Genomic DNA, 25,390 nt, shown 5'->3' on the forward strand with positions numbered 1-25,390 from the left:
CATGTAAAAGTAAAACATTTTTTTTCCTTTTTCTTTATGCAACTTTCTTCCGACATCTTTACCCTATAAATACATATAAAAATTTTTATTTGTGTTAATGTAACATTTGCATATTTTGACCTCGATTGACTTGTAAATTTGACGTGTTTGAACTTGACTAAAGGTAATTTAAGTTACATGATTTAATGAAATTTTATCTATTTTGACCTGTCGACTTAAACGTGCTAGTAACTAACTAATTTAGTTAGTCGGAATAGCTTAATACTTGTTTGACAATTTGGTAACGTGTTATATGCTAGACGAGACTATGTGTAACACCCACCACTTTGATCGGTTAACGCTAGCGAACTCGCAAAACGGAAATTAGTTAAATTGAAGTAAATAAACTTTTGTAATGAAAAGGGTAGGCATGTGAATAGTCATTAGAAGCGTAATTCCAAAATATGTTTGATTTTGTCGACGAAGTATTTGAGTGAATCTCTAGTCAAAAGTTTTAACGAATCGTTTCATGTGAATAGTCATTAGAAGCCTTGGTTTTTTATTTGAAATAAAATGTTTGATGTGTTTTTTATATTTGGATATGTTATTTATATTTATGAAAAAAAAAAAAAATTAATAGGAGGCTTCCCAAAAAAAAGTCTCACTCCAAACAAAAGAGGGGTTTCTGCCCCTTTATCCCCCACTCCTCTAAATCTAAGATTTCTTATTTAAATAAAGCTTTTCATTTCTTATTTGATTTCCATCTAAATCCACCCACTCATTTTTTATTTTTTATTTTCCTTTTGAGCAGTCTCACCCACTCATCTAAATATTTAATTAATTCAATATTTTACATTCTTTAATCACGACACTTTTACGCAGCTGTATATTGAATCATTCTTTTATCCACTTCCATTTCGATCATTTCGATTTTAATATGTATATTGAATCATTCTTTTATCCACTTCCATTTCGATTTTAATTGAAGTGAGCCTTCATACTATTTGAGACTTCTCAATGGGGTCGGATATAATAAAAACCAAGATCAAAATTTTACAGGTTTGATTATTAAAAATTTCACATTTATATTGATACCATTCATTCTCCAAACTAAGTTGAAGCCACATGATAAAAAAGATACACATGTTTTTCTTATCTCTCATTGGGTTCTGGCCGAACCTAAACCATTGCCATTAAAATTTTAGCTAGGCCTATATCAAGAATAATATGAGTATTCTTTCTGCATTTCCAATCTAGAGGAGGCTCTCGATCCCCATGAATTTATAATCTATTCTTACGTGGGTAAAATGCTATCATTTTCATACACAAGTGTCGATTTAACATGTCATCACAGCATCTCGCACACTGTGTACTATATATCACCGCTTGATCTCACAAGTAACCCATCTAGTTAAAGAAATATTTCGTGCTGTTATAACCACGAGATAAGTTGTGTGGAAACCAACATTTGACAGTCAAACAAAAAACCAGAATAACATATATCCATTGTCAATATATATTACATTTAGAGTCAATTAAAAATATATTTATTGATCAAAACAAATTAATATAGGCAAACATTGAAAGAATGCATAAAAATGAACACACATAGCTACTTACCTTGGCCCTGAAAGAAGAGAAGGCATTAGCTGTGTCAATTCTTCCTCTTCTGCAATTGCTATTTTCTGCATTCTCAGAAAATCTGTGAAGTTGTAATCCAAGTTCGATTCAACACTCATTGCACCTTCCAACACCTTAACAACCGACGACATTGAAGGTCTTTTCGTAAACTCGGTTTGTAAACACCATGAAGCTACTTTCATCATTTCCACCACCTCTGCACCATTTGCTTGCATATCTTCACTGCACTTGTCAACCATACTGAACAACGTTCCTTGCTCCCAGCTTTTTTGAAAGACACTAAGTAAGTGCCAGCTTTCTTCTGGCAGAGATCTATCGAATATCTTCCTCCCACATAATATCTCCAGCACAACGATCCCAAAGCTATATACGTCCACCTTTTCGGTTATAATTGAACTGCTCCAGCATTCTGGAGCGATATACCCAGGGGTTCCTTTTATAGTGGTCATCACTTGGGTTTGATTTTTTTCGACAAGCTTAGACAACCCAAAATCAGATACCTTGGCATTAAAGTTTTCGTCCAGTAGTATGTTTTGAGGCTTAATATCAAGGTGGATAATTTGTTGCCTACACTCTTCATGGAGGTATGCTAATCCTTTAGCAATATCATGAATAATGTTTTTTCTGCATTCCCATTCCAGTACATGCCCCTGCAGATCTCCATGGTAGATCCAACGATCTAATGACCCGTTACTCATGAAATCATATACGAGAAGTCGTTGTGATTTCCAAGCAGAGTATCCTCTAAGCCTCACTAAATTCACATGGTGAATGCTGCCAATTGACTCAACCTCAGCTAGGAATGATTTGTTGACCTGCCCATGACCCTCGAGACATTTAACCGCAATTTTGTAGCCATCTTCCAGGATCCCTTCAAAAACTGTTCCGAATCCTCCTTCACCAAGCTTTTTACTAAAATTATCAGTGGCAGCTTTCAATTCACCATAAGAAAACTGAGTGGGCATTCCTCGTACTTGATGAAAATACTCTTCTTCTTCTTCCGTTTCAGAGTATTGTCTTTTCTTGTGGACAATAAACACAACAAAACCTACCACCACAATAAGAGAAATTCCAATGGCGGGACCTACGACTTTTACAACTCGCTTTTTGGACGTAGACAAAGAAGGTGCCGTTGCATTCTGGACTTTTATAAAAGCTGTATAATACTCATACATAGTAAGATACATACTAGTATCCTGATACATAACTTGATACATAACTGAATGAGTAGCCATTGTAAATAGGTCGGAACGTAGACAACAATCTCCACTTGAATCGTTGTAATACCGAAATATAGCTGCTTTGCACGAGCAATTTTTCAAACATGCTTGTTTGCATTTCGTTACATTCACATCCTCCAAGTCAGCAGTAAACGTGATAGAGGTGACGTTCTCGACTACAATAAAATCTTGATGTTGGGTAGCATTACAAGCGAGAGGAGTAATTTCAGAGCACCCAAGGTTTGGTTCTAGACTGTTTACTGCTCGGAAATATTCTATCCCTGGGGAGTTTGATACGGGACAAACACATTGTTTTTCTTGAGAGCAAAGGGCGTTTCTCCCACAAGCCAAAGGATAGCCACACACTCCTAAATCGGGCATGGTAAGTAGATTATCAGCAACAAGTTTCCAATCGTCTGATTGCCACTCAAACACTTTTAAATGCCCATCTGGCATCAGTTTCATATACTGAGCCGATGATGCTGAAGGAGTATCTATAATACTCGTATAATCAGGATAATTTGGCTTGTCAGAATGAAATAATAAAGACAAACTCCCATTTAAAAACCTTACATAACTTTTATTTCCTTTATTTGTTTTATTTATTTCATTATATCCTGAATGAAGGGTATAACTAAAATAGGCTTGAGGTGGGTTTGAATCAATATAAGCAAACAAACCTTCATCACTGACTTGAAGAGAGTACATACCTTTCTGAATATTTGTTGCTGAGTCACTAGATATCAGCTTTTGACCTTGAAACAAAGGCTGTCCAGGTAACAAACAGTCGGTCGGGTGATCAAAAGATTTCCAAACCACCTGGTTATTGGAATCATACAACACCAGGTTTCCAGCATCAGTTAAGTTCATGCCAATCACGGATTTACCGGGGGTGTTGGTGGTCCAGACCAATGTTGCATCCGCATCACGTAGCACCAGTTCTCCTGCTGCTGTGAAATCCAGTGTTGCGTTGGTCTGGACCGGATGGTCTCGGTTGGCTGACCAAACTAAGGGAGAAGGAGAAGGGGGGCTGGAATATCCTTCACTAAGAATGAAGATGGCAAGGAGGTGAGAGGTACATGAGTACCCATCCCCTTGACAGAAGAAGCCAAGTGCGAATCGAGACTTTACCTTGGTTTCTTTTGTAATGAGGATGGGGTTGAAAATTCCTGTTACGTCCCGACTATTGTCATATACATAGTAGGAATCTACAGTAAGAATTTTGAGGGTCCATGTGGTGGAAAGATTTACAGTACTTGTGGAATATGAAGAGAAAGCAGTGGGTGTGAGTGAGTACAAAGCAAATAATATGATGAGAAAATTAATATACCAACAATTAATAATCCATGAGCGGGAGGAGGAGGATGCAGTGGTTCTCATCATGACGGACATTCGTATAATTAAACGATAAATTGATCGAAGAATAATTAAGGGGAGAAAGACGAAGATATGTATACTCCTGGACGACTTATAATTTCTTTGTCATGTGGAGTAGAATATCTACGGGTTCTATTCTCATTTCCCACACATTATTCACAGGTCCTACTGTTTGAACCCGTCATACTCTTATTACTCGTACATTTCAATCATAACTTTTTGAACCCGTCTCTTACTCTCATGCCCGTGTATTAATTACTTGTGCATTTCAAATCATAACTTTTTGAAAACCCGTCTCATACTCTTAATCATTTCACCCTACGTCTGTGGAGGATATCTCAATTCTCACAGCCCCTTTCACCCTACATGAAATCACTAATGCAGTCTGGGATTGTGACAACCAACGTGCCCCCGGGCCTGATGGCTTTAATTTTGGGTTCATTAAGCAATACTGGAATCTTCTTAAATTCGACTTCCTTGACATCATGCTTGATTTTTACTCTACTGGCTCCATCAGCCATGGTTGTTGATGGTCCACGAATGCACAACTTGTGTTTTATTTAAATTAGACAAGAAAGTAAATAAGCAAGTAAATAACAAGAACAATATTAAGTTCAATTGTAGTACATCAATGCAAGGATAATCAAATGTATCATTGATTAAACGATGAATACATGGTTGATCTTACACACTTGACTTATAAGAATACAAAAGAACAAAGGTAATTGCTAAGCCTAGACACACTAAGAACTTAACAATTACAAGTGAAACACACTTTCAAGGTAACTAACACACCCTTGATACAATGTGGCTATGATGCTTTATATAGAGGAAGACTTGGGGCAACACAGCCTTCTTTGATTATGACTTAATGGTGGTTGTCGACATTCAATTGGCTCATGGTACTTGAATCATGTGCCCTTGTCTTCTATACCAAATCGGGTATGAAAGAGAGAACCCTTGCTTTGGTCCCAACATGTATTTTTGCCATTCAAGGCACATTACAGTTGGTTAACCACCATGTGACTTTTTGTCTTCATTTGATTTGAATTCTTCCCGCCATGACCAACATGTTGGAGTATACAACTTGCTGAAGACGTTACTTCACCTGCTGATGACTTACCAAGACTTGCTGACGACATATGTCAGCGAGCAAGTCTTCTTCAGCGAATCTCAGACTTAACAATCTCCCCCTATTTGCTGAGGAGACTTGCTGGATGAAAATTACTTAAAAGACATAGAGATAGTGGAAGAGAAAGGATCTTTATTTCATATGAAAGGTACTCGAGGACGCCATAGCAGCTTCAATTTCAAACGCTTCTTCTTGCTTAGCTATCCTCAGCACCGGATCACTCAACCTGTGGGGCTTCATCAGCTCTTCTTCTATTCTGCTGACTACTGGTCTGGCACTTGCCATCTTCACAAATCTTTTCCTTAATCCAACCAGAAATCCAGTAGAAGCCCTTTCTATTTCTTCAAGGTGAAAGAAGAGTTGATCATTTGCAAAATTGTTGAAGAAGATGCCAGCAGGTTGCTCCAACACCCTTCCTTCTTCAAAATAATCTCTCGGAGGAAGCCTTAGGTCCAACCCAGCATCGGTGGGATTGGAGGGAGGTCAGCAGACAGAGGTCTGCTAGAATGCTTTCTTTTTGGTGCCCTTCTACCTGCTGTCTGAGAAGCAGCTGCTGGAGTACCGAAGATAGTTCTCAGAATGGGGAGGTCTTCCTTGAATTTAGTTTCATACTCCAGTACCCTTTCAAAGAATCTCTTGAGCATGTCTTGAAGGTGATCATAGCTAGCAGCCTTCTTATCTTTAATCAGCATATAGACTTCAAACCATTCAGACACCCCAAGGTTCTTTAGCTTCACATTCATTAGTTTTACTGGAGTGGCAAGACCTTCCCTTCTGAACTTTAGATTTGTCTGTGTTCCCATAGCAGCTTTTCTGACCTCCACAACAACAATCTTTTCAGGCCTTTTTCTTTCATCCATAATGCCTAACCATCTGGCTTTTTCCCTTTCAAAATTCTCCCTCTTTTCCTTGACCTGTTGTTCAACATCGGCTTGTTTTTGCCTGTACAAAGCCTCAGGCCCACCAGTGAGTAGTAGCATTCTCTGCTCACCATCCATCTCATCCCTTTCAGCAAGGGCCATCCTGGTAATGAGCTCCAAGTTTTTCTTCTCATTTTCTTTGTTCACATTTCTTCTATCGAGCTCCTCCAGTGCCTCTTGTTGAGTTTTTCCCTCAGCAGTTAGAGCAAGAATGTCAATCACTTGGAATTGATTGCCTACTGGGGAGTGGATGGAGAGATTGTCAGCATTGAGGTAATATTCTGGTCTCCTACTGGTTGGAACCCTTGTTGCTGCAGCCCCCATTCTTTCTAACATTTGTTGTCTAGCAGCTTCCTGACCTGCTGCAATTGTGCGAGGGCTGAGCACTTCTTCAGCAACTGTATCATCTTGGGGAGCATCAATCACCATTAATTGTTGCTCCCCCTCAGCATTTGTCTCCCCCTCAGCACCAGCAGGGGGAACAACATCACTTTCCATCTTTTGTACAGCCACTATTGCTCTTTCATCATTGGTAGTTTCGGTGGTTGTACCAGTGTTGTCATCTTCATCGATGATCTTGTCAGCAGCTTCTTCAATGAAATCATTTGCAGCCTTTTTAACTGCTTCAAAGACAAGATCATAGAGAGCAGCATCAAGTTTCTCCCCCTTGGAGGTAGTATCAATAACTACCTCCACTACTGCTGTGGGAGCATCCTTTTTGTTAAGAAGTTGGGTCAGCAGGTTCTTTATTTCAGCAACCTCTGTTTCCAACTTTTGCTGGCACTTACGATCTTCCTCAGTGAATGAGACTTGAGGAGGAGGAAGACTGGCCACACGAGTATCTAAGGCGCGGATGGCCTTGGTGTTGTCTTCCACTTGGGAGATAAGTGGAGAGACCAAGTCAGCAAGCTTCTTGACTTCAACAGCTGCTGAGGTGCTGCTTGTAGATGCCTTCATTGCCATTACCATGGTGGCATTTCCAGATTTGCACAGCGATCGACTTGTCCCCAAGATAATCTGCTGATCTTTTTTGATAGAGGAGAGAGAAGTGCGCAGTTTTTCTTGATCAGCAGCTAGGGAGATGGATTTTTCTTTAATGCTTTCGATGTTGGCACTGTTTTCCTGCTGCCTGACATACCAGCTTGTTAGTGTACGTACCAAGGCGTCATCTTCATGATCTTTGATTTCGATAGCTAGATGAGCAGTCTTGGATATGTGATTCAAGGTTTCTTCAATCCTGGCAAGCCTTTTAGAAGAATGGGTATTGTAAGCAAGGCCCAGTTCTTTGGTAGTCAAGGGAATATCAGCAGACTTGCCAGCAGGTTGACTTTCAAACATGCTGGGGAAGAAAGAGGGCATGCTGAAGGAAGGCATTCCCAGAGCAAGCACATTGTCAAGTGCAATCACTGCTGGTGTTGCCCCACCAGCAGGTGCATCAACCATAACCTCTGTGCTTATTTCAGTAGCTGCTACTGTTTGAGCTTCTATAGGGGCTGCTGCATTGTTATCAGCAGCAACCAGTTCAGGAGAGACAACTGCTGCATTATCATTAGTAGCAGCAGCAGTGTCCTCATCAGCATCCTCCTCCATGTCACTTGCAAGTTGTTCATCAGCATGGGTGGAGGAGTCCAGCTGGAATTCGTCGATGGTGAACTCTTCCAGCTCGAAATCACTTTCCTCATCATCAAATATCTCATCATCCGCCACATCAAACCCAACACCTTCAACATCAAACCCTTCACCCTCATCCATATAGTCATTGGTGCCTTCAGGGATTTCACCAGCATTAGTTTCTTCAACTCCACCTTCACCTTCAACAACATTTTCAGTATGTGCTTCAACTTCAGCACCACTCTCACCTTCAACCGGCCTTGCTTCAATAGAGAAATTTAAGGGGTTAGGGGAACCGGGTGCCTCAGAGTCAGTGTGTTGTTGCACCAACTCATCATCGGCCGTAGAATTTGCTGACTCTAGCAACACCTGTGATCTGGCTGCTGTCAGCGAATCAGAAGGTTGAGAAGGAGGAATTATAGAAGTGGTTGACTCAACTCTAGTGGGCTGGGTTGACCCAATATCTACACCAACCTCGCCTACAGAAGTTTGAGGTGGCTGTTCACTGTTTCCCATATTCTCGTCAGCAGTCTGTTGGGAGACTGCTGATGGGCTGGCTGGGTTTCTAATGTCCTTGGGCCGTGAGGACTTCCTAACCTTAGTGGTTGGGCCCTTTGGCACTCGCTGCTACTGTGTTGGGACAGCAGCAGGAGGTGAAGTGGAAGAGAGTTTTTGCAATTTCTTTTTGGTTTTCTTGGGAGCTTTGGAGGCTGCTGGGGGGATTACCAGCACACCAGCTCCAGCAGGGTTAGGGGCATACTGCTCAGGATAGACAGTGAGTAGTACCTGATACATTGTAGGAGTGAGCTCAGCATATCTCGCTTCAAATAGCTCCGGATCGCATGCTGGAGTCTTGTAAACAGTGTTGGCGATCCTTGGAGAGTTGATGTAGTTGGCTCCAGTGAGGATATATTCATTTCCCAACTCACTTTTGAAGATTAGTGAGAGAAATCGAGCAAAAGGCACTGAACTTGATCTGCTTTTGATAGTGACTTTGCCTTTTAGATCTTCAAAGATGACTGCAGCAAAGTCCAAGAAACGTCAATGTGCCAGAGCATAGATAATCTGCATCTGGCCAGCAGTGGCTTGATCGAATGAGCCACTGTTCCCACCGAGACATTGTATAACATGTATGAACAGCAACCTCCATATCCCCGGCAGAAACTTCTTTTGAGGATTGTTGTGCACAGCTTGTACTGGCTCCATATTTGTACCATATCCAATCGAGGCTAGCCAATCCTTCCACACTTGGTTTGGAACACCACCAACAAATGGACGCTCTTCAGATTGCTGAGGGAGGCGAAGAGCCCTCCTCAGTGAGTTAACAGTGATGTCAATATTGTACTTTCTCTTCAGTACAGTGCCAGTAATAGTATCATTCACCTTATCATATGTGCATGTCCACCAATACTCCCTTAAAAGATGAAGAGGCATCTCACCAGGGTCTCTGTATAGAGCCCTCCTAACATCACACCCCATGATGAAGTCCATCATAGAGTAGTACCCTTCTACGTTCTTGGGTACTCCTTGAGATCCAAGATAATTATTTGTTTTTACTGTTAACTTAGATGCTTGAAAAGAAACAAGAGGAGAAGATGAAATCCCTTTAGGATCATATACATTGGAAGTGAGATAGGCAGGAATACTTTCAGATTCAACATTTTCAATACGCGGAGATTGTGCAGATGGAGAAGCCATTTGAGATATTACAAAAGAAGATTTGATAAGAGTGATTAATTGATATTGGAGAAGTTTGTTTGTTTTGGAGAGATTTGAGAAGTTTAGAAAGATTTGAGAAGTTTAGAGAAAATCAAACGTAAAAGATTGGATATAGACGTGATTGGAAATATATATGGTATGGAAGTGGACCCTACGCCTGCAAAAGTGAACTGTCACTTTTTCTCTCACATACGTAGTATGAGGATATTTGATGTATTAAAATATTTAAAATAAGAAATAATGCTTATATTGTACCAATGGTAGTGCAAATAAACATTTTTATTTATTAATCAAAAATACGTATGTGAGTAACATAAATAAGTAGTTTGATGAGACATGTACCAATACACCGAATACACTCGAGTGTATACGGCTGTACAGTGTACAAGTAGCCCATTTGGGAGAAAATGAAGGCAACTGTTACAAGTTTAATAATAAAATATTGTTGAAGTAGGTTCAGAGGATATACACTCATAGAGATAAGAATTAGTGTAAATATCCTCTGAAGGTTTCAAAACATGAAAATTAGTAAGATAACCATCAGCGACTACATAGAGCGTACTCGCTGATGAACCTTGGACAATTTTTGGCAAACTGTCCAGCCATCAATGGATTTTATTAGTCTTTACCAGCAGCCGTTTGCTGCTGGACTAGATAGGGACTTTCAGCACCCTATTACTTTTGTTATGCTTTTTCCCAAAGCATCAGGGATCAACGGATTTTAGAAGTCTTTACCAGCAGCCGTTTGCTGCTGGACTAGATAAGGACTTTTAGCACCCTATTGCTTTTGTTATGCTTTTTCCCAAAGCATCAGGGATCAATGGATTTTGTGTGTTGTTACCACAGCCGTTTGTTGTGGACTGGATGGAAACTTTTGGCTTTTCATTGCCTTTATTTTGCTTTTTCCCAAAGCAACAGGGATCAGCGAGTAAAAAGGAAGAGCTCGCTGATGACTGTGACTTAAGAAGTCGTTGCTCATCTTCATAAGAGGAATATGGGCAGCAAAACATGAGTGATCATGTTGAACTTGTAGAATCACCATTTAACATTCCCAACCTGCTGACGAGATCCTTGAATCTTTTTTCATCTAAAGGTTTAGTGAAGATGTCAGCAAGTTGGTCATCAGTGGGAATGAAGTAAATTTCAACATCCCCCTTCATGACATGATCACGAATGAAGTGATACCTAATGTCAGTATGCTTAGTTTTGGAATGCTGAACAGGGTTATGTGTGATAGCAATAGCACTAGTGTTATCACACATGATGGGGATCTTGGAAAAATTTAGGTCATAGTCAGCAAGTTGGTTTTTCATCCAAAGGACTTGTGCACAACAACTTGCTGCAGACACATACTCTGCTTCAGCAGTGAAGATGGAAACTGTATGCTGTTTCTTACTAGACCAACTAGTCAGCCTCCCCCCCAACAGTTGACATCCACCACTGGTACTTTTTCTATCTAACATGCAGCCAACATAGTCAGAGTCAGAGTATGCAACTAAGTCAAAGTTAGACTCCTTGGGATACCAGAGACCTAGAGAGGAAGTCCCTTTGAGATATTTGAAGATACGCTTGACAGCGAGAAGGTGAGACTCCCTGGGTGATGCTTGATACCTTGCACAAAGACAAGTAGCAAACATAATGTCAAGACGACTCGCTGTGAGATACATCAGTGAGCCAATCATTCCATGATAGAAAGTGGGGTTCACATGCTTACCATCAGGGTCAGCATGGAGATCGTTTGGAGGAGACATGGGAGTAGTCTTTGTAGTGATATTGGATATATCAAATTTGGCCAGCATGTCTCGTATATACTTTTCTTGGTTTATAAAGATGCCATCAGTGAGCTGGAGAATTTGTAGACCAAGGAAGAAGGTTAGCTCACCCATCATACTCATTTCAAAATGAGAGGACATTAGTGAGCTAAATTTATTGCAAAGTTTCTTACTAGAGGATCCAAATATAATGTCATCGACATATATTTGCACATAGAGAACATGAGCACCCTTTCTATAGATAAAGAGGGTGCTGTCTATAGATCCTCGCTGAAACTCATGAGAAAGAAGAAATTCAGAGAGAGTGTCATACCAAGCTCCGGGAGCTTGTTTAAGACCATATAATGCTTTATAAAGACGATAGATGTGGTTTGGCTTGGTTAGATCTTCAAAACCAGGTGGCTGCTTCACATAAACTTCTTCTTCGAGTTTTCCATTTAGGAAAGCACTCTTGACATCCATTTGATATACAGTGAAGTTTCGATAAGCAGCATGTGCCAGGATTAAGCGTATTGCTTCAAGTATAGCCATAGTCGACGCCTTCTTCTTGAAGGTAGCCTTGAGCCACTAACCTAGCCTTGTTGGGTATAACAACACCATCTTCGTCCATCTTATTTCTATAAACCCATTTAGTTCCAATGGGTTCTTTGCCAGGAGGAAGAGGAACTAAGAACCAAACATGCTATCTTTGGAATTGAGTTAGTTCTTCTTGCATGGCAGCAACCCACGATGGGTCAACCATGGCCTCTCCAATATTCTTAGGAGTGATCATTGACAAGAAGTTAACATATAGACATGTGTTTCTAGTCGCTGATCTAGTCACAATGCCATGCTGAGGATCACCAATAATTTGGTGAGCATGATGACTTGAAGTCCATTTAAGTGATGGTACACTTGATGAACCTAGAGTGGCAGCGGAAGATATTTGCATGGGATCAGCAGGAAAATAATAAGAGGAGAAATCAATGGTACATGAAGGATTAAGAGGAGTTTGATCAGTGGAGCCATTTGACTGATTTGAGTTATCAATGATGGGGTCATCAGCAGACATCATGTCTTCAGTGTTAGCTGAAGCATCATGAAACTCATCATCAGCAGAGTCATCAACTTGCACATCATCAGCCGGTGATCTAGGTTTGGCTGATGCAGCGTGGATTGACCTTAAGATAGGCTCAACCGGCTCAATCGTATAGATATGAGCAGCAACTTGCTCCAGCTCAGGGTCTACTAAACTATCCTTAGTGAGTTGCTAATCAAGAGGAGGTGAGCAAGAAGCATCAATGAATGAGTCATCATCCTCCATAGGAGGATTAGTGAACTCATTGAAGATCTCTTCAGTAGAAGATGGCTGGATATCTTTAAGAGCAGATGAGCTTTCATCAAAAGTGACATGAATGGATTCATCCACTTTTTGAAGTCGAGTGTTGAATACTCTAAAAGCTTTGCTAATGGAAGAGTAGCCAACAAAGTAAGCATCATCAGCTTTAGGATCAAATTTTCCTAAGTGATCCTTATTATTAATAATAAAGACAGGACAGCCAAATACATGGAAGTATTTGATTTGAGGTTTTTTTCCTCTTAAGACTTCATATGCTGTTTTGTCATGTCTTTTAACAATGAGACATCGATTTTGAGTGTGACAAGCAGTGTTGACTGCTTCAGCCCAAAACCTACTGGGAAGAGAGGACTCACTGAGCATAGTGCGTGCTGCCTCTATAAGAGTTCTATTTCTCCTTTCAGCAACACCATTTTGCTCAGGAGTTCTAGTGGAAGAGAAGTTTTGTGAGATCCCTTGATCAGCACAAAAAGTTTCAAGAGTGTGGTTTTTAAACTCAGTGCCATGATCACTTCTGAGTTCTTTGACCCTCATGCTGTTGAGATTTTCCATTTTCTTAGTGAATTTGCTAATTTCATCAGTAGCATCACTCTTAGAATTAAGAAAAATTGTCCAAGTATATCGTGAATATTCATCCACAATTACTAAAGTGTATCTGCTACCCTTTAGACTTTGGACATTCACTGGTCCAAAAAGGTCCATGTGTAGAAGGTGAAAGCAACCCTTAACAGAGTTGGCTTGTTTAGTTTTGAAAGTAGCTCTATGGCATTTGCCTTTTTCACAAGCACCACAAAGCCTATCTTTTTCAAAGGACAGAGGAGGAAGGCCACGAATAAGGTTCTTTTTGGCCAGTGAGTTTATGGCTTTGAAATTCACATGCGACATACGCTTGTGCCATAACCAATTCAACTCGGATGCTGATTTAGCAAAGAAACAAGTCTCACTATCAGTCTTGATAGGAGTGAAGTCTACAAGATATACATCTCTTTTTCTTGGTGCAACCAAGACGACTTTCTTGTTGATGTTTACTAAAGTGCCTTGATGTTTATCAAGGATTACCTTGTAGTCAGCATCACATAGTTGACTTATGCTGATGAGATTATGCTTTAATCCATTTACATAAGCAACTTTTGAAAATTTTATGAGGCCATTAGAAAGAAGACCATACCCTTCAGTCATTCCAGTGGAGTTATCACCAAACACCACTGTAGGACCAGGTGCCTCAGTATAGTCATCCAGCAGGGACTTAGAGCCTGTCATGTGTTTTGAACAACCGTTGTCCAAATACCACACTCCTTTACCTAGCAAGCCCTGCATGGATGAAAAGAAAGGATTTAAGGTTCACTTTGTTCATCCATTTCTATGTCAGCAGGATTATCTGAAGGTACTTCAGTGGAGGATGTTGGCTCTGCAGAGAGAGCCTCCTCAAGAGTAATGTGATCTCCCACAGAGACAGGGGTAGTATTATCTTCATTGGTGGGCATTATGCTGGTTTCATTACTATGAAGATATGCATAGCTGCTTACTACATCAGGAGCACTGTACTCAACCAGCATTGAGGGTTGCCCCCAAGCATTTGAAATAACTCTTTGAGAATGGGGAATTTCAAAGCGCTGAGCAGCAATGTATTCAGCAATGCTTGCATTTGTGACAGAGGAGGTGTCACTGATAACTGGTTCAGTAGAGAGGTTCTCACTGATCCGAGTAGAGGATGAAGATGTTTCAGTAGCAGTAGAGATGTTTGGTTGACTTACAACAACTGGAGCATCTCTTGGGCTTTATAAAACACATTCAGAGGCAATATGTCCTCTGCTGCTACAAAGATAGCACTTTTTGTCAGAGGGATTGCTTTGATTTTGAATAAGAGAGTCCCTCAGCTGAGAGGAGAGATCATTTACTCGCTGAGTAAGTTCATTGATTTGTGGAGTAGAGGAAGAGGAAGCCTTGCTCTTTTGCTTAGACTTGGACTTATTCCTTTGTCTAAGTTTAGGCGGGGGCATTTGAGGAACAGGACCAAGTATGGATTCACCATGATGATTTTGAGGAAATTGATGTCCTCTAATCATGGTCCATGCTTGCTTCCCAGCAGGATAGGAAGAAGAGGAACCCTGCTGAGACTGATTCTCATGATTAGGAGTTGTGGATCTGACTTGATGTTTTGGAGTGATTGACCTCATCTGCCTATGAGGTAGATACTCCCTGTTGGATACAGAGGATTGACTGTGCTGAGAGGGCACTTGTCCTCTTTGTGGAGTAATAGGTCTCATTTGCTGATGTGGCAAATGTCCTCGCTGAGGAGTTATATGCCTTACCTGCTTGTGAGGAAAGTGTGCTCGCTGAGGAGTGGCAGATATATTTTGAGAAGGCAGTCTTCCTCTTTTAGGAGTAACATGCCTTAGATTTGATTTTGAAGGCACTGATTGAGATACTGTATTAGTTTGAGCATCAGTATGTACAGCCTTTGTGGAAAGTACTTGCTGGTCTCTTACATCAACGAACCTAACCCTTCTGTTCATTTGATGATCAGACATTGGATTTGTGTAGGTAGGTTCCAGCTGAGATGAAGATTAAGCACTAGAGTGTTGCTGAATGACATGATTAACCCTCTAAGGGTACCATAGTCATAGGGAGCAGCAATAGTGCTTCTTTTAAAGGGCTCAGCACTTTTGTGGATAGAGGCTGAGGAGCAATGGGTACATACCCATTGCTTGAGATATCCCCTTTAAAAGTTCTTGGAGGAGAATGTTGAATTCTCCCTTCATGTGGCATCATGCCAACAATGGGAAGATGGGAGAACATGTCAAAAGTACTGGTTGAGGTACTGGTACTTTTAGCATTTGAGGAAGGGGGAACACTGGTGGATGCTGTAGCCTTAGAATCCATCTCAGCATGGTAGTCATTTTCTCCCTTGACAAAATACCACTTTTTTATTTCTTCTTGGGAGATGGAAGATGAACAGGGTGGAGGAATGGAGATTTTAGGCTTTACATCATCATTAAAAGAGTCAGCGATAGAGGCAGCAACATCAAAATTGCCACCAATTACTGCCTGTACTTGAGCAGGGACTTGCTCGCTCAAGCATTGATGATGAAATTTAGAAGCCTTTGACCAGGAGGTCACAATCTTCTTTAGATTAGAAACTTCAGCCTTGAGAGTTTCATTTTCAAGTTGAAGTTTCTAAGTCATCAACTCATGAGATTGAAGTTCAACATGAACGTTTTTCAATTTCACAAGTTTTTAGGATTTTTCACTTAACTCTACTCCAGTAGAGTTAAGTTTAGATTGAAGTTCAGCACGTAGACTTTCTACGAACTGAAGATCACAAGACAAGGACTCAATAATTTTGGTCTTGTCTTGATTAGAAGAGGAAGAAAGAAGAGAGTGTACCTTTTTAACAGTGACGTTCCCCCATTGACTAGAGGAGACTTGATCCTTTGTCAGAGCATCATTGTCAGCAAGTGCCATAAGGCACATGGCATCAACATAATCTTCATCATCAGAGTCATCAGAGTCAGCCCAATCATGTTCTTCAACAATTAAACCTTTTGCTGGAAATTTGACATCCTCTGTTTCAGCCACCTTAGCCTTCAGCTGATAGTATTTGTTCCTATATTCATCAGCAGGTTTGGAAGGATTAGTTTTGGGAGTAGCAGGATTGGGTAAGGAGACTCTGCACTCCTTCTGGTAGTGGCCTTTTCTGCCACACCTCCAGCACTCTTCCTGTGATTTATCAATAGGAGGTTTGAGGGGAGTAACCGTTTTGCGATTATTCCACCTTCTGGAGTATCTTCTACCAGCAACCAGGGCAAAGCCCATGAAGTCATTAAACAAATCTTGTTTTTCTTCATCATCCAGCTCATCAATAAGGGTCTGAATGGATGCTGGAAGATTAGAGGTACTGGCACCATCATAAAGATCGATGGGCTCAGTAGAAACAAGAGCGATAGGGTCAGAAATAGGATGAGAGGAGATGCTGACAAAAGAAGAAAAAGAAGAAGAAGAAGGGCCAGCATGTCTTTTGGCATCAGCAGAGGCTCTAATATTTTGAGCCAATGCTCTTTCTTCAAATTGAAGAGTGCCAAAAAGTTCTTCAAGATCAAAATCTTGGATTTTCTTCATAGTACGAAGAGTTTGTTGTAAGTTTTGCCACTTAAGAGGAAGAAAGTCGATGAATTTATGACATACCTCAAAGTTATCATGGGTAATGCCAACATTTGTCATATCATTGAGCAACCCTTTAAAGCGAGTATAGGTGCTCTCAAGACTTTCATCAGGAAGAGAGAAGAAGTTTTCATAAGCTCTTTTCAAATCAATTTTCTTGATTTTGATGAGGACAGCAGATCCTTCATAGGTGCTGACAAGTCTGTCCCATACTTCCTTTGAAAAGGGATACTTGATGACTAGTTTCATGATTTCAGTGGGAAGAGTAACGATAATCATGTTTTTCAATCTAGCATCAAGATTTACCAGCTTTCTTTCTTCATCTGTCCATTGAACCTCTGGTTTAACCAGGTCAGTGACTATCTTAGGAGCTTCAGGTGTAGCTCCTGGAGTCCTTTGGGCATACATCGGTACGTATGGACCCTCAGTTAATATGGTCATTAAATAGGGTTCCACACCAGAGATGTGAAGAAGCATCCTCTCCTTCCAAGACCCAAAATCTTTGGGCTCGAACTTAGGAGGTGTCAACACGTAGCCAAAGTCACGTGTGTTTACTAGGCTGGGAACAGAAGACATGTTCTTGTTAAAGAAAAAGAAGGTTTCAAGAAGAATTAAAGAACAGAAGTTTTAAATGTAAACACAAGGAGGCAAACAGATCTTGTTCCAATGATTTAGGAACGGTGGCTCTGATACCACTTGATGGTCCACAAATGCACAACTTATGTTTTATTTAAATTAGACAAGAAAGTAAATAAGCAAGTAAATAACAAGAACAATATTAAGTTCAATTGTAGTACATCAATGCAAGGATAATCAAATGTATCATTGATTAAACGATGAATACATGGTTGATCTTACACACTTGACTTACAAGAATACAAAAGAACAAAGGTAATTGCTAAGCCTAGACACACTAAAAACTTAACAATTAGAAGTAAAACACACTTTCAAGGTGACTAACACTCCCTTGATACAATGTGGCTGTGATGCTTTATATAGAGGAAGACTTGGGGCAACACAGCCTTCTTTGATTGTGACTTAATGGTGGTTGTCGACATTCAATTGGCTCATGGTACTTCAATCATGTGCCCTTGTCTTCTATACCAAATCGGGTATGAGAGAGAACCCTTGCTTTGGTCCCAACATGTATTTTTGCCATTCAAGGCACATTACAGTTGGTTAACCACCATGTGACTTTTTGTCTTCATTTGATTTGAATTCTTCCCGCCATGACCAACATGTTGGAGTATACAACTTGCTGAAGACGTTACTTCACCTGCTGATGACTTACCAAGACTTGCTGACGACATATGTCAGCGAGCAAGTCTTCTTCAGCGAATCTCAGACTTAACAGTTGTAGTGCCTCCCACATCACCCTCATACCGTAAAAAAAATCTGTGAAGTCCCTCAATGATTACCAACCAATTACCCTAATTGGATGCATAAGGAAAACCATCTCTAAAACCCTAGCCAACCAACTAGAAAAAGGTAATCACCAAAGTCATCTCCCCTATCCAATCTGCCTTCCTATCCTAGAGAAACATTCTCGATGGCCTGCTCATGCTCAATTAAATCATCTCATGGCTTAAGAAGAGCAACCGCGAAGCGTTTTGTTTCAAGATAGACTTTGAGAAGGCATTTGATACTGTCAATTGGACTTTCCTACTCTCAATCATGAAACTAATGGAATTTCCAGAACGTTGGCTTTCATGGATCAGGGGCATTCTGGTTTCAACGAGATCTGTTGTATTAGTTAACGGCTGCCCAACTGCCGAGTTCAACTGCGAAATAGGAGTCCCTCAAGGTGACCCACTATCTCCTTTTCTCTTCATAATAGCAATGGAAGCCTTTTCTAATTTGATCCAGCTGGCCTCACACATCGGCCTCATATCGGGTATCCAGCTGCCCAATTTTGGGCCGAAAATAACCCATCTGTTATATGCTGATGATGAGATTCTCCATGGATCCTGGTCAAAAACCCACATTGCAAACATATCCAGGATACTTAGATGCTTAATTTCACTTAACGTCAGGCCTCAAAGTAAATTTCCAAAAATCCTGTTTTTATGGCCTAAACTTGAATCCCGAATCCATCACCATCTCCACAAACCTTCTATACTGCCCAAACGGTCAGCTCCCATGACCTATCTTGGTCTCACAGTGGGCTCAAATATGAACCTCATAAAAAATTGGGCTCCTATTATCCCTCTCACTCGGGGGAAGAATTACCCCCATCCGCTCTGTGCTTAATAGAATGACAGCCTCCCAACCTACTATTTCTTGTTGTATAAAGCCCCGGTAAGTGTAATTTCTAAGCTTGAATCTATACGTCGATCTTTTTTCTGGGGGGTTCTTCTACTTGTAGGAAAATCCCTTGGATTGCATGGGATAAAGTCACAGCTCTAGTCGAGTTGGGAGGGCTTGGGTTGGTTAATTTATTTGAAAAAAATGTGTCACTACTCTCAAAGTGGTGGTGGTGGTGGCGGTTTCGAAAAGATCCCCATAGCCTGTGGGGAAAAGTTATTGTTGCAATACATTCTAGCAATCGAAAGTGTTCACCTCTCCCTGTCAAAAATAATTGGGATAATGGCATACGAATGTAACCACCTATGACAAAATGGTTATGCAATGTAGTGATCTACTCGGGTAGCTATGTAATGTATGCACCTATGTTTTTTGGGTTATACTATGTAAAATATGTACGGACCTTACATAGTATAGCCAAAAAAAATACATAGGTCCTTACATTGATTGACCCGAATAAAAAGATCCTTACATTGTATAGCCAAAAAAACATAGGTGCATACATTACATAGCCACCTGAGTAGGTTACTACATTACATAACCATTTTGTCATAGGTGGTTACATTCGTATGCCATAATCCCAAAATAATTTGTTGGGGCCTTGGAAAATAATCGCAAACCTGAACTCCCACCTCCACCCCTTCGATATTGCTTTGGAAACCTTGTTCTTAGGGAAAGCAAGTAATGGCGAGACAATCAGATTCTGGATAGACCTCTGGCTTGGCCATTCCCCGTTTCACAGTAGGTTTCTTGATCTTTACAAACTCGAGAAGCATAAAGCTTGTCTTTTGAAGGACCAATGTACAGGAAACAACCGATTCTCACGATGGGAATGGTCATGGACGAGACCTCCAAACTTCTCTGAAGAACTAATGCAGCTACAGGAACTCCTATCTCAGATTTCGCACTTCAACCTCACAAATTCAGAAGATACATGGCTAGGGTTGTAAACGAATTGAACAGTTCATGAACCGTTTGTCGGAAAGTTCGTTCGTTTAATTAAATGAACAAATATGAACAAAGCTCCTGTTCGTTCATTTACGTTCATGAACGTTCGATAATCTGTTTGTGAACGTTCATTCGTTTATGTTCATGAACCGCCGTTCGTGAACAATAATTTGTATTTGTTTGTGAACATCTGTTAGTTATGTTCGTTTACATATATATATATACACACACACACATACATAATCAACTATACTATAAAAATAGTTTTAAAATAAATATTTTTTTATGTAATATATATTATTAATACCTAATTATTTAAGAAAAAGTTTAAATAAAAATACTTAATTTATAAGTATTTCGTTCGTTTGTGTTCGTTCATTATTGTTCGTTTGTTTGTGTTCGTGAACCGTTCGTTAAGTTAAACGAACGAACATGAACAAGGTCATGTTCGTGTTCGTTCGGTTCGTTTACAACCCTATACATGGCACTGGAAAATTGATCGGTCGGGTAACTTCACGACCAAATCACTGAGAACTCAAATCCAAAAGGCCTCTTTTGGACCAAGCCCTTGGTTATTCCCTTGAAATTGAATCGCCCCGCTCAAAGTAAACCTCCTTGGATGGCAAATGGAATTGAATAGACTCGCAATATCTGATCAACTCTCAAGACGAAACATACTTCCAGCCCTAACCGCATGTCCAATGTGCAATCGCTGTGAAGAATTGTTGACCACCTCTTCCTCCATTGCTCCTTTGCGGACTCCTTATGGACGCTCATCGCCTGTGGTGCAATCTCACGACCACCAAACCGTCCAACATCAGAGAGTTGTTCTCCCTACACAAGAAACACCCCATCAACAAGAAGAAAAGCAAGTTTATCTGTTGTAAATAACAATATAATAACAAGAAGAAAAGCAGCGTACTGCCGGACGTTGAACACTTGCCTGAAAGACGAATGGAGCACAGGGATGGTTGCTGTTTTGTGACCGAAATTGCAGAGAATGTGTAACGAATTTTGTGTATTGTTGTTGTTGTGTATTTTCCATGTCCCTGATAAGACCTTATATACACAAAATTGTAACTCCAAATAATTAACTAGCACTAATGGTGATTTAATTGTTTATCAGTTTCATGAGTTACAAAACTGATATTTATGACATCAATTTCAGGAGTTCCAAAAGCCCCGCACGGGCCCCAGTTTTTCGAGCTGCATTCGTGTCCGCAGGTCGCGCGTACACGCATTGGTTCAGAGAATTTTGACCCAGAAACCCGTTTTCTACACCCCCCTGCGCGCGGGTAGGAGCCAGAGTAAAACACAACACAAGATCTTAACATAGCTTAGAAACCTCCACTTATAAACTAGTAAAAGTTTATATCCCACACCAATGTGGGGCAAAGCTTTTCCAACTCCAACTTATGCACCAAACACACAACTTTGAGACTCGATATCTCATTCACCTTTAACCCAATTTGGACGCATCTTAGTTTGTTACGTAGCCTTGGCCAGAGACTACAAAACTCACTAAACGGTTCACGATATATGTCACACGACTATATATTTATTGATGTCCAAAGTGGTGGAAAAATGCACTTTTTCCCAACAATCCCCCACATGAATGGAGGTCGATCTCAGAAACAACAGTGTCCCATTCAAATTTCAACAGATGAATCTTGCATACGAAGGTAGGTGTAACCCTTTGAACCTTTGCTCATGAAACGCACTTAGTCTACTGGCTCTGAGTAGACATCGATGTCTTTGAACTCGTCTGCCATTTGTGTAGGCGACAATACGCTTCACACAAGACTCTCCCTGACAAAGTCAAGTCCTCATAGTTATGTCCATTATGGTCCTGGACATGCGCCTGGTTCTACGAGAGCTGTTAAGTATTGTGCCCCCATCAATACCCTAAGAAGCGACCCCACTTCTCTCTCACATAGGTGATTCACCACGTAGGCTACCCGAATCATTAAAAGCCATAGGCTTAACCTTATAAGTTGTCACTTTTAGGAATGGACTAGGAAGATTATTATGCCCTATAATAAACTCCCTTGTAAGGCGTGGGTTTTTATAAAATCCCCCCCACAGTGACCTCGCCAGCTCATACAATTAGGTTTTCCTATTGAACTCAGATCTTAGGATCTCCAGTTAGCTGAGTTAGGTTTTCCTTCATATAAGCTTAGCCTTTCATGGGCTTCAGTCCCATTCCCATTGACGACTTCTGAACTAACTCTCTGCTTAAGCCTTTTGTTAGCGGATCCGCGGTATTATCCTTTGACTTCACATAGTCAATAGTGATAACTTCTGTAGAGATTAGTTGTCGTACTGTATTATGTCTACGTCTGATATGTCTATTCTTACCATTGTACATTGTGCTATGAGCTCTACCAATTGTCGATTGGCTATCACAATGTATACATATGGCCGACACCGGTCTAAGCCATCTTGGTATATCCTCAATAAACTGACGTAGCCATTCTGCCTCTTCACCCGCTTTATCTAAAGCGATGAACTCTGATTCCATCGTGGATCTAGCAATAACCGTTTGCTTAGACGATTTCCACGATATGGCTGCCCCTCCAAGTGTAAACACATACCCACTTGTTGCTCTGGAATCATTCGTGTCAGATATCCAATTTGCATCACAATGTCCTTCAATTACTGCTGGATATATGCCGTAATGCAAGCCATAATCACGAGTGTACCTTAAATACCGAAGTAACCTGATCATACAGTTCCAATGACTTGAACTTGGGTTACTTGTATATCTACTTAGCTTGCTAACAGCATATGCCAAGTCTGGTCTTGTACAACTCATCAAATACATTAAGCTGCCAATAATTCTTAAGTACTGTAATTGTTCAACTGGCTCTCCTCTGTTCTTCGCAAGATGTTGACTCGTGTCAATAGGAGTCCTTGCTACATTAGAGTCATTTGCATTGAACTTCTCAAGAATTTTGTCCACATAGTGGGATTGACTTAAAACAAGTCCATCATGGGTTCATGTGATTTGAACCCCTAAAATCACATCTGCTAAACCCATGTCTTTCATGTCAAACCTTGCCTTTAGGAGATCTTTTGTAGACTTTATCATTTTGTCATTACTTCCAGTAATGAGCATATCATCTACATATAGGCACAAGATGACATATCCATCTGGTGTGTCTTTCACATATACACACTTGTCACATTCATTGATCTTGAACCCAGACTCAAGCATGACATTATCGAATTTTTCATGCCATTGTTTGGGAGCTTGTTTTAATCCATATAAAGACTTAACAAGCTTACACACTCTCTTTTCTTGCCCAGGAGCTATAAATCCCTCAGGTTGCTCCATGTAAATCTCTTCCTCAAGATTTCCATTCAAGAAAGCGGTTTTCACATCCATTTGGTGAACTTCCAAATTTCTAATGGCGGCAATGGCAAGTACCAACCTGATCGAGGTTATTCGAGTTACCGGCGAATATGTATCAAAATAATCAAAGTCCTTTCGCTGTTTGTAACCCTTGATCACCAATCTTGCCTTATATTTGTCAATGGAGCCATCTGACTTCAATTTCCTCTTGAAGATCCATCGATATCGTAGTGGATTACATCCCAGAGGAAGATCCACTAGCTTCCAAGTATGGTTTTGTAAAATAGAATCTATTTCACTTTTGATGGCTTTCCTCCATTGGGGCCCTTCTGAGGAAGTTACCGCTTCACGGTAAGTTTGAGGTTCACTTTCCACCACATAAATGTAGAAATCAGGACCGAAAGACTTTTCTGTCTTAGCTCTTTTGCTTCGTCTAGGCTCAATTTCTTCTTCCTCAGGTTGTTCCAGTTCCTCTTGAACTGGATCATTGGGTGTCTCATCTTGGACACTTTCATTGACTACCCTAGACGAATTTCCAGATTCTTTTGCAACGCATGGAAAGATATTTTCAAAGAATGAGGCATTCCTAGATTCCATTATCGATCCTCTGTGTATATCTGGGATCTTGGATTCATGCACAAGGAAACGGTATGCACTACTCTGATCAGCATATCCAATAAAAATGCAATCAACAGTTTTGGGTCCTATCTTTTGGGCCTTAGGTAGTGGAACAGCTACCTTAGCTAGGCACCCCCACACTTTGAGATATTCATAGGATGGTTTCCTCTTCCACCATAACTCATATGGGGTCACATCCTTTTTCTTGTAGGGTATCTTATTCAAAAGATAATTTGCTGATAGAATGGCATCCCCCCACATGTTCTGATTGACACCAGAACTTACCAACATGGCATTCACCATTTCTTTCAAGGTTCAATTCTTTCGTTTAGCCATTCCATTTGATTGAGGTGAATAAGGTGCAATGAACTCATGTCGTATTCCATTTTGTGAACAGAATGCAGCAAAAGGTGAGACATATTCACCACCTCTATCACTTCGTACAACCTTGATTTTCCTTTCAAGTTGATTCTCAACTTCATTCTTGTAGGCAATAAAAGTCTCAATTGCCTCATCCTTACTTTTCAGTAAGTAAACATAACAATACTTCGTGTTATCATCAATAAACGTAATGAAGTACTTAAATCCATGTCTCGTGGGAATGGATTTTAGATCACACACATCTGTGTGTATCATATCAAGCGGTTCGATAGCTCTTTCAACCGATTTAAATGGTGCCCTTGTTAATTTGGCTTCAACACAAGTTTCACATTTATGATTTGATTCAATATGAAAATTTGGTATGCTATTTAATTTAATCAAACGACGAATGGAATTAAAATTGACATGACCAAGTCAACCATGCCACACATTAGAAGACTCAAGCAAGTAAGCAGAACTGGTACCGGTCTTATTCATTCCATTGATAGCAATTACATTCATTTTGAACATACCATTGAGGGCATAGCCCTTCCCAACATACAAACCATTTTTGGTCAACACGACCTTATCAAACTCAAACACAATTTTGAAACCAAACTTATTCAACTGATAACCAGATACAAGATTCTTGCGAATCTCTGGAACATACAACACATTCTGCAGAGTGAGTTCTTTTCCAGAAGTCATCTTCAAGATCACATTACCCTCGCCTTTCACATCAGCAGTGGCAGAGTTTCCCATAAAGAGTTTTTCATCATTAGTGACCTCCTCTAAGGTGTTGAACAGATTCTTATCAGAGCAGACGTGGCGAGTGGCACCAGTATCAACCCACCATTCCTTGGTATTAGAACCAACCAAGTTAACTTCAGAGATCATCATAGTGAGATCAGAGACCATAGCTACCAGATTATCCACA

The 25,390-nt window shown here is 40.4% G+C and overlaps 2 protein-coding genes across 2 annotated transcripts in view; both read right to left on the minus strand.

Moving 5' to 3' along the window:
• The window catches only part of LOC122597898 (cytochrome P450 CYP72A219-like), a 59,516-nt gene that overhangs the window by 15,073 nt on the left and 19,053 nt on the right, over positions 1-25,390 (minus strand). The window lies entirely within an intron of this gene.
• On the minus strand, positions 1,504-4,288 carry LOC122597889 (G-type lectin S-receptor-like serine/threonine-protein kinase SD2-5). Its single transcript, XM_043770475.1, has 2 exons — positions 3,551-4,288; positions 1,504-3,208 (listed from the first exon to the last, which is right to left on the minus strand). The coding sequence occupies exons 1-2, from the start codon at positions 4,230-4,232 to the stop codon at positions 1,596-1,598; spliced, it is 2,295 nt and encodes a 764-aa protein (XP_043626410.1). The 5' UTR covers positions 4,233-4,288; the 3' UTR covers positions 1,504-1,595.

The sequence above is a fragment of the Erigeron canadensis genome, chromosome 1, assembly GCF_010389155.1.
Source record: "Erigeron canadensis isolate Cc75 chromosome 1, C_canadensis_v1, whole genome shotgun sequence".
Classification (NCBI taxonomy): domain Eukaryota; kingdom Viridiplantae; phylum Streptophyta; class Magnoliopsida; order Asterales; family Asteraceae; genus Erigeron; species Erigeron canadensis.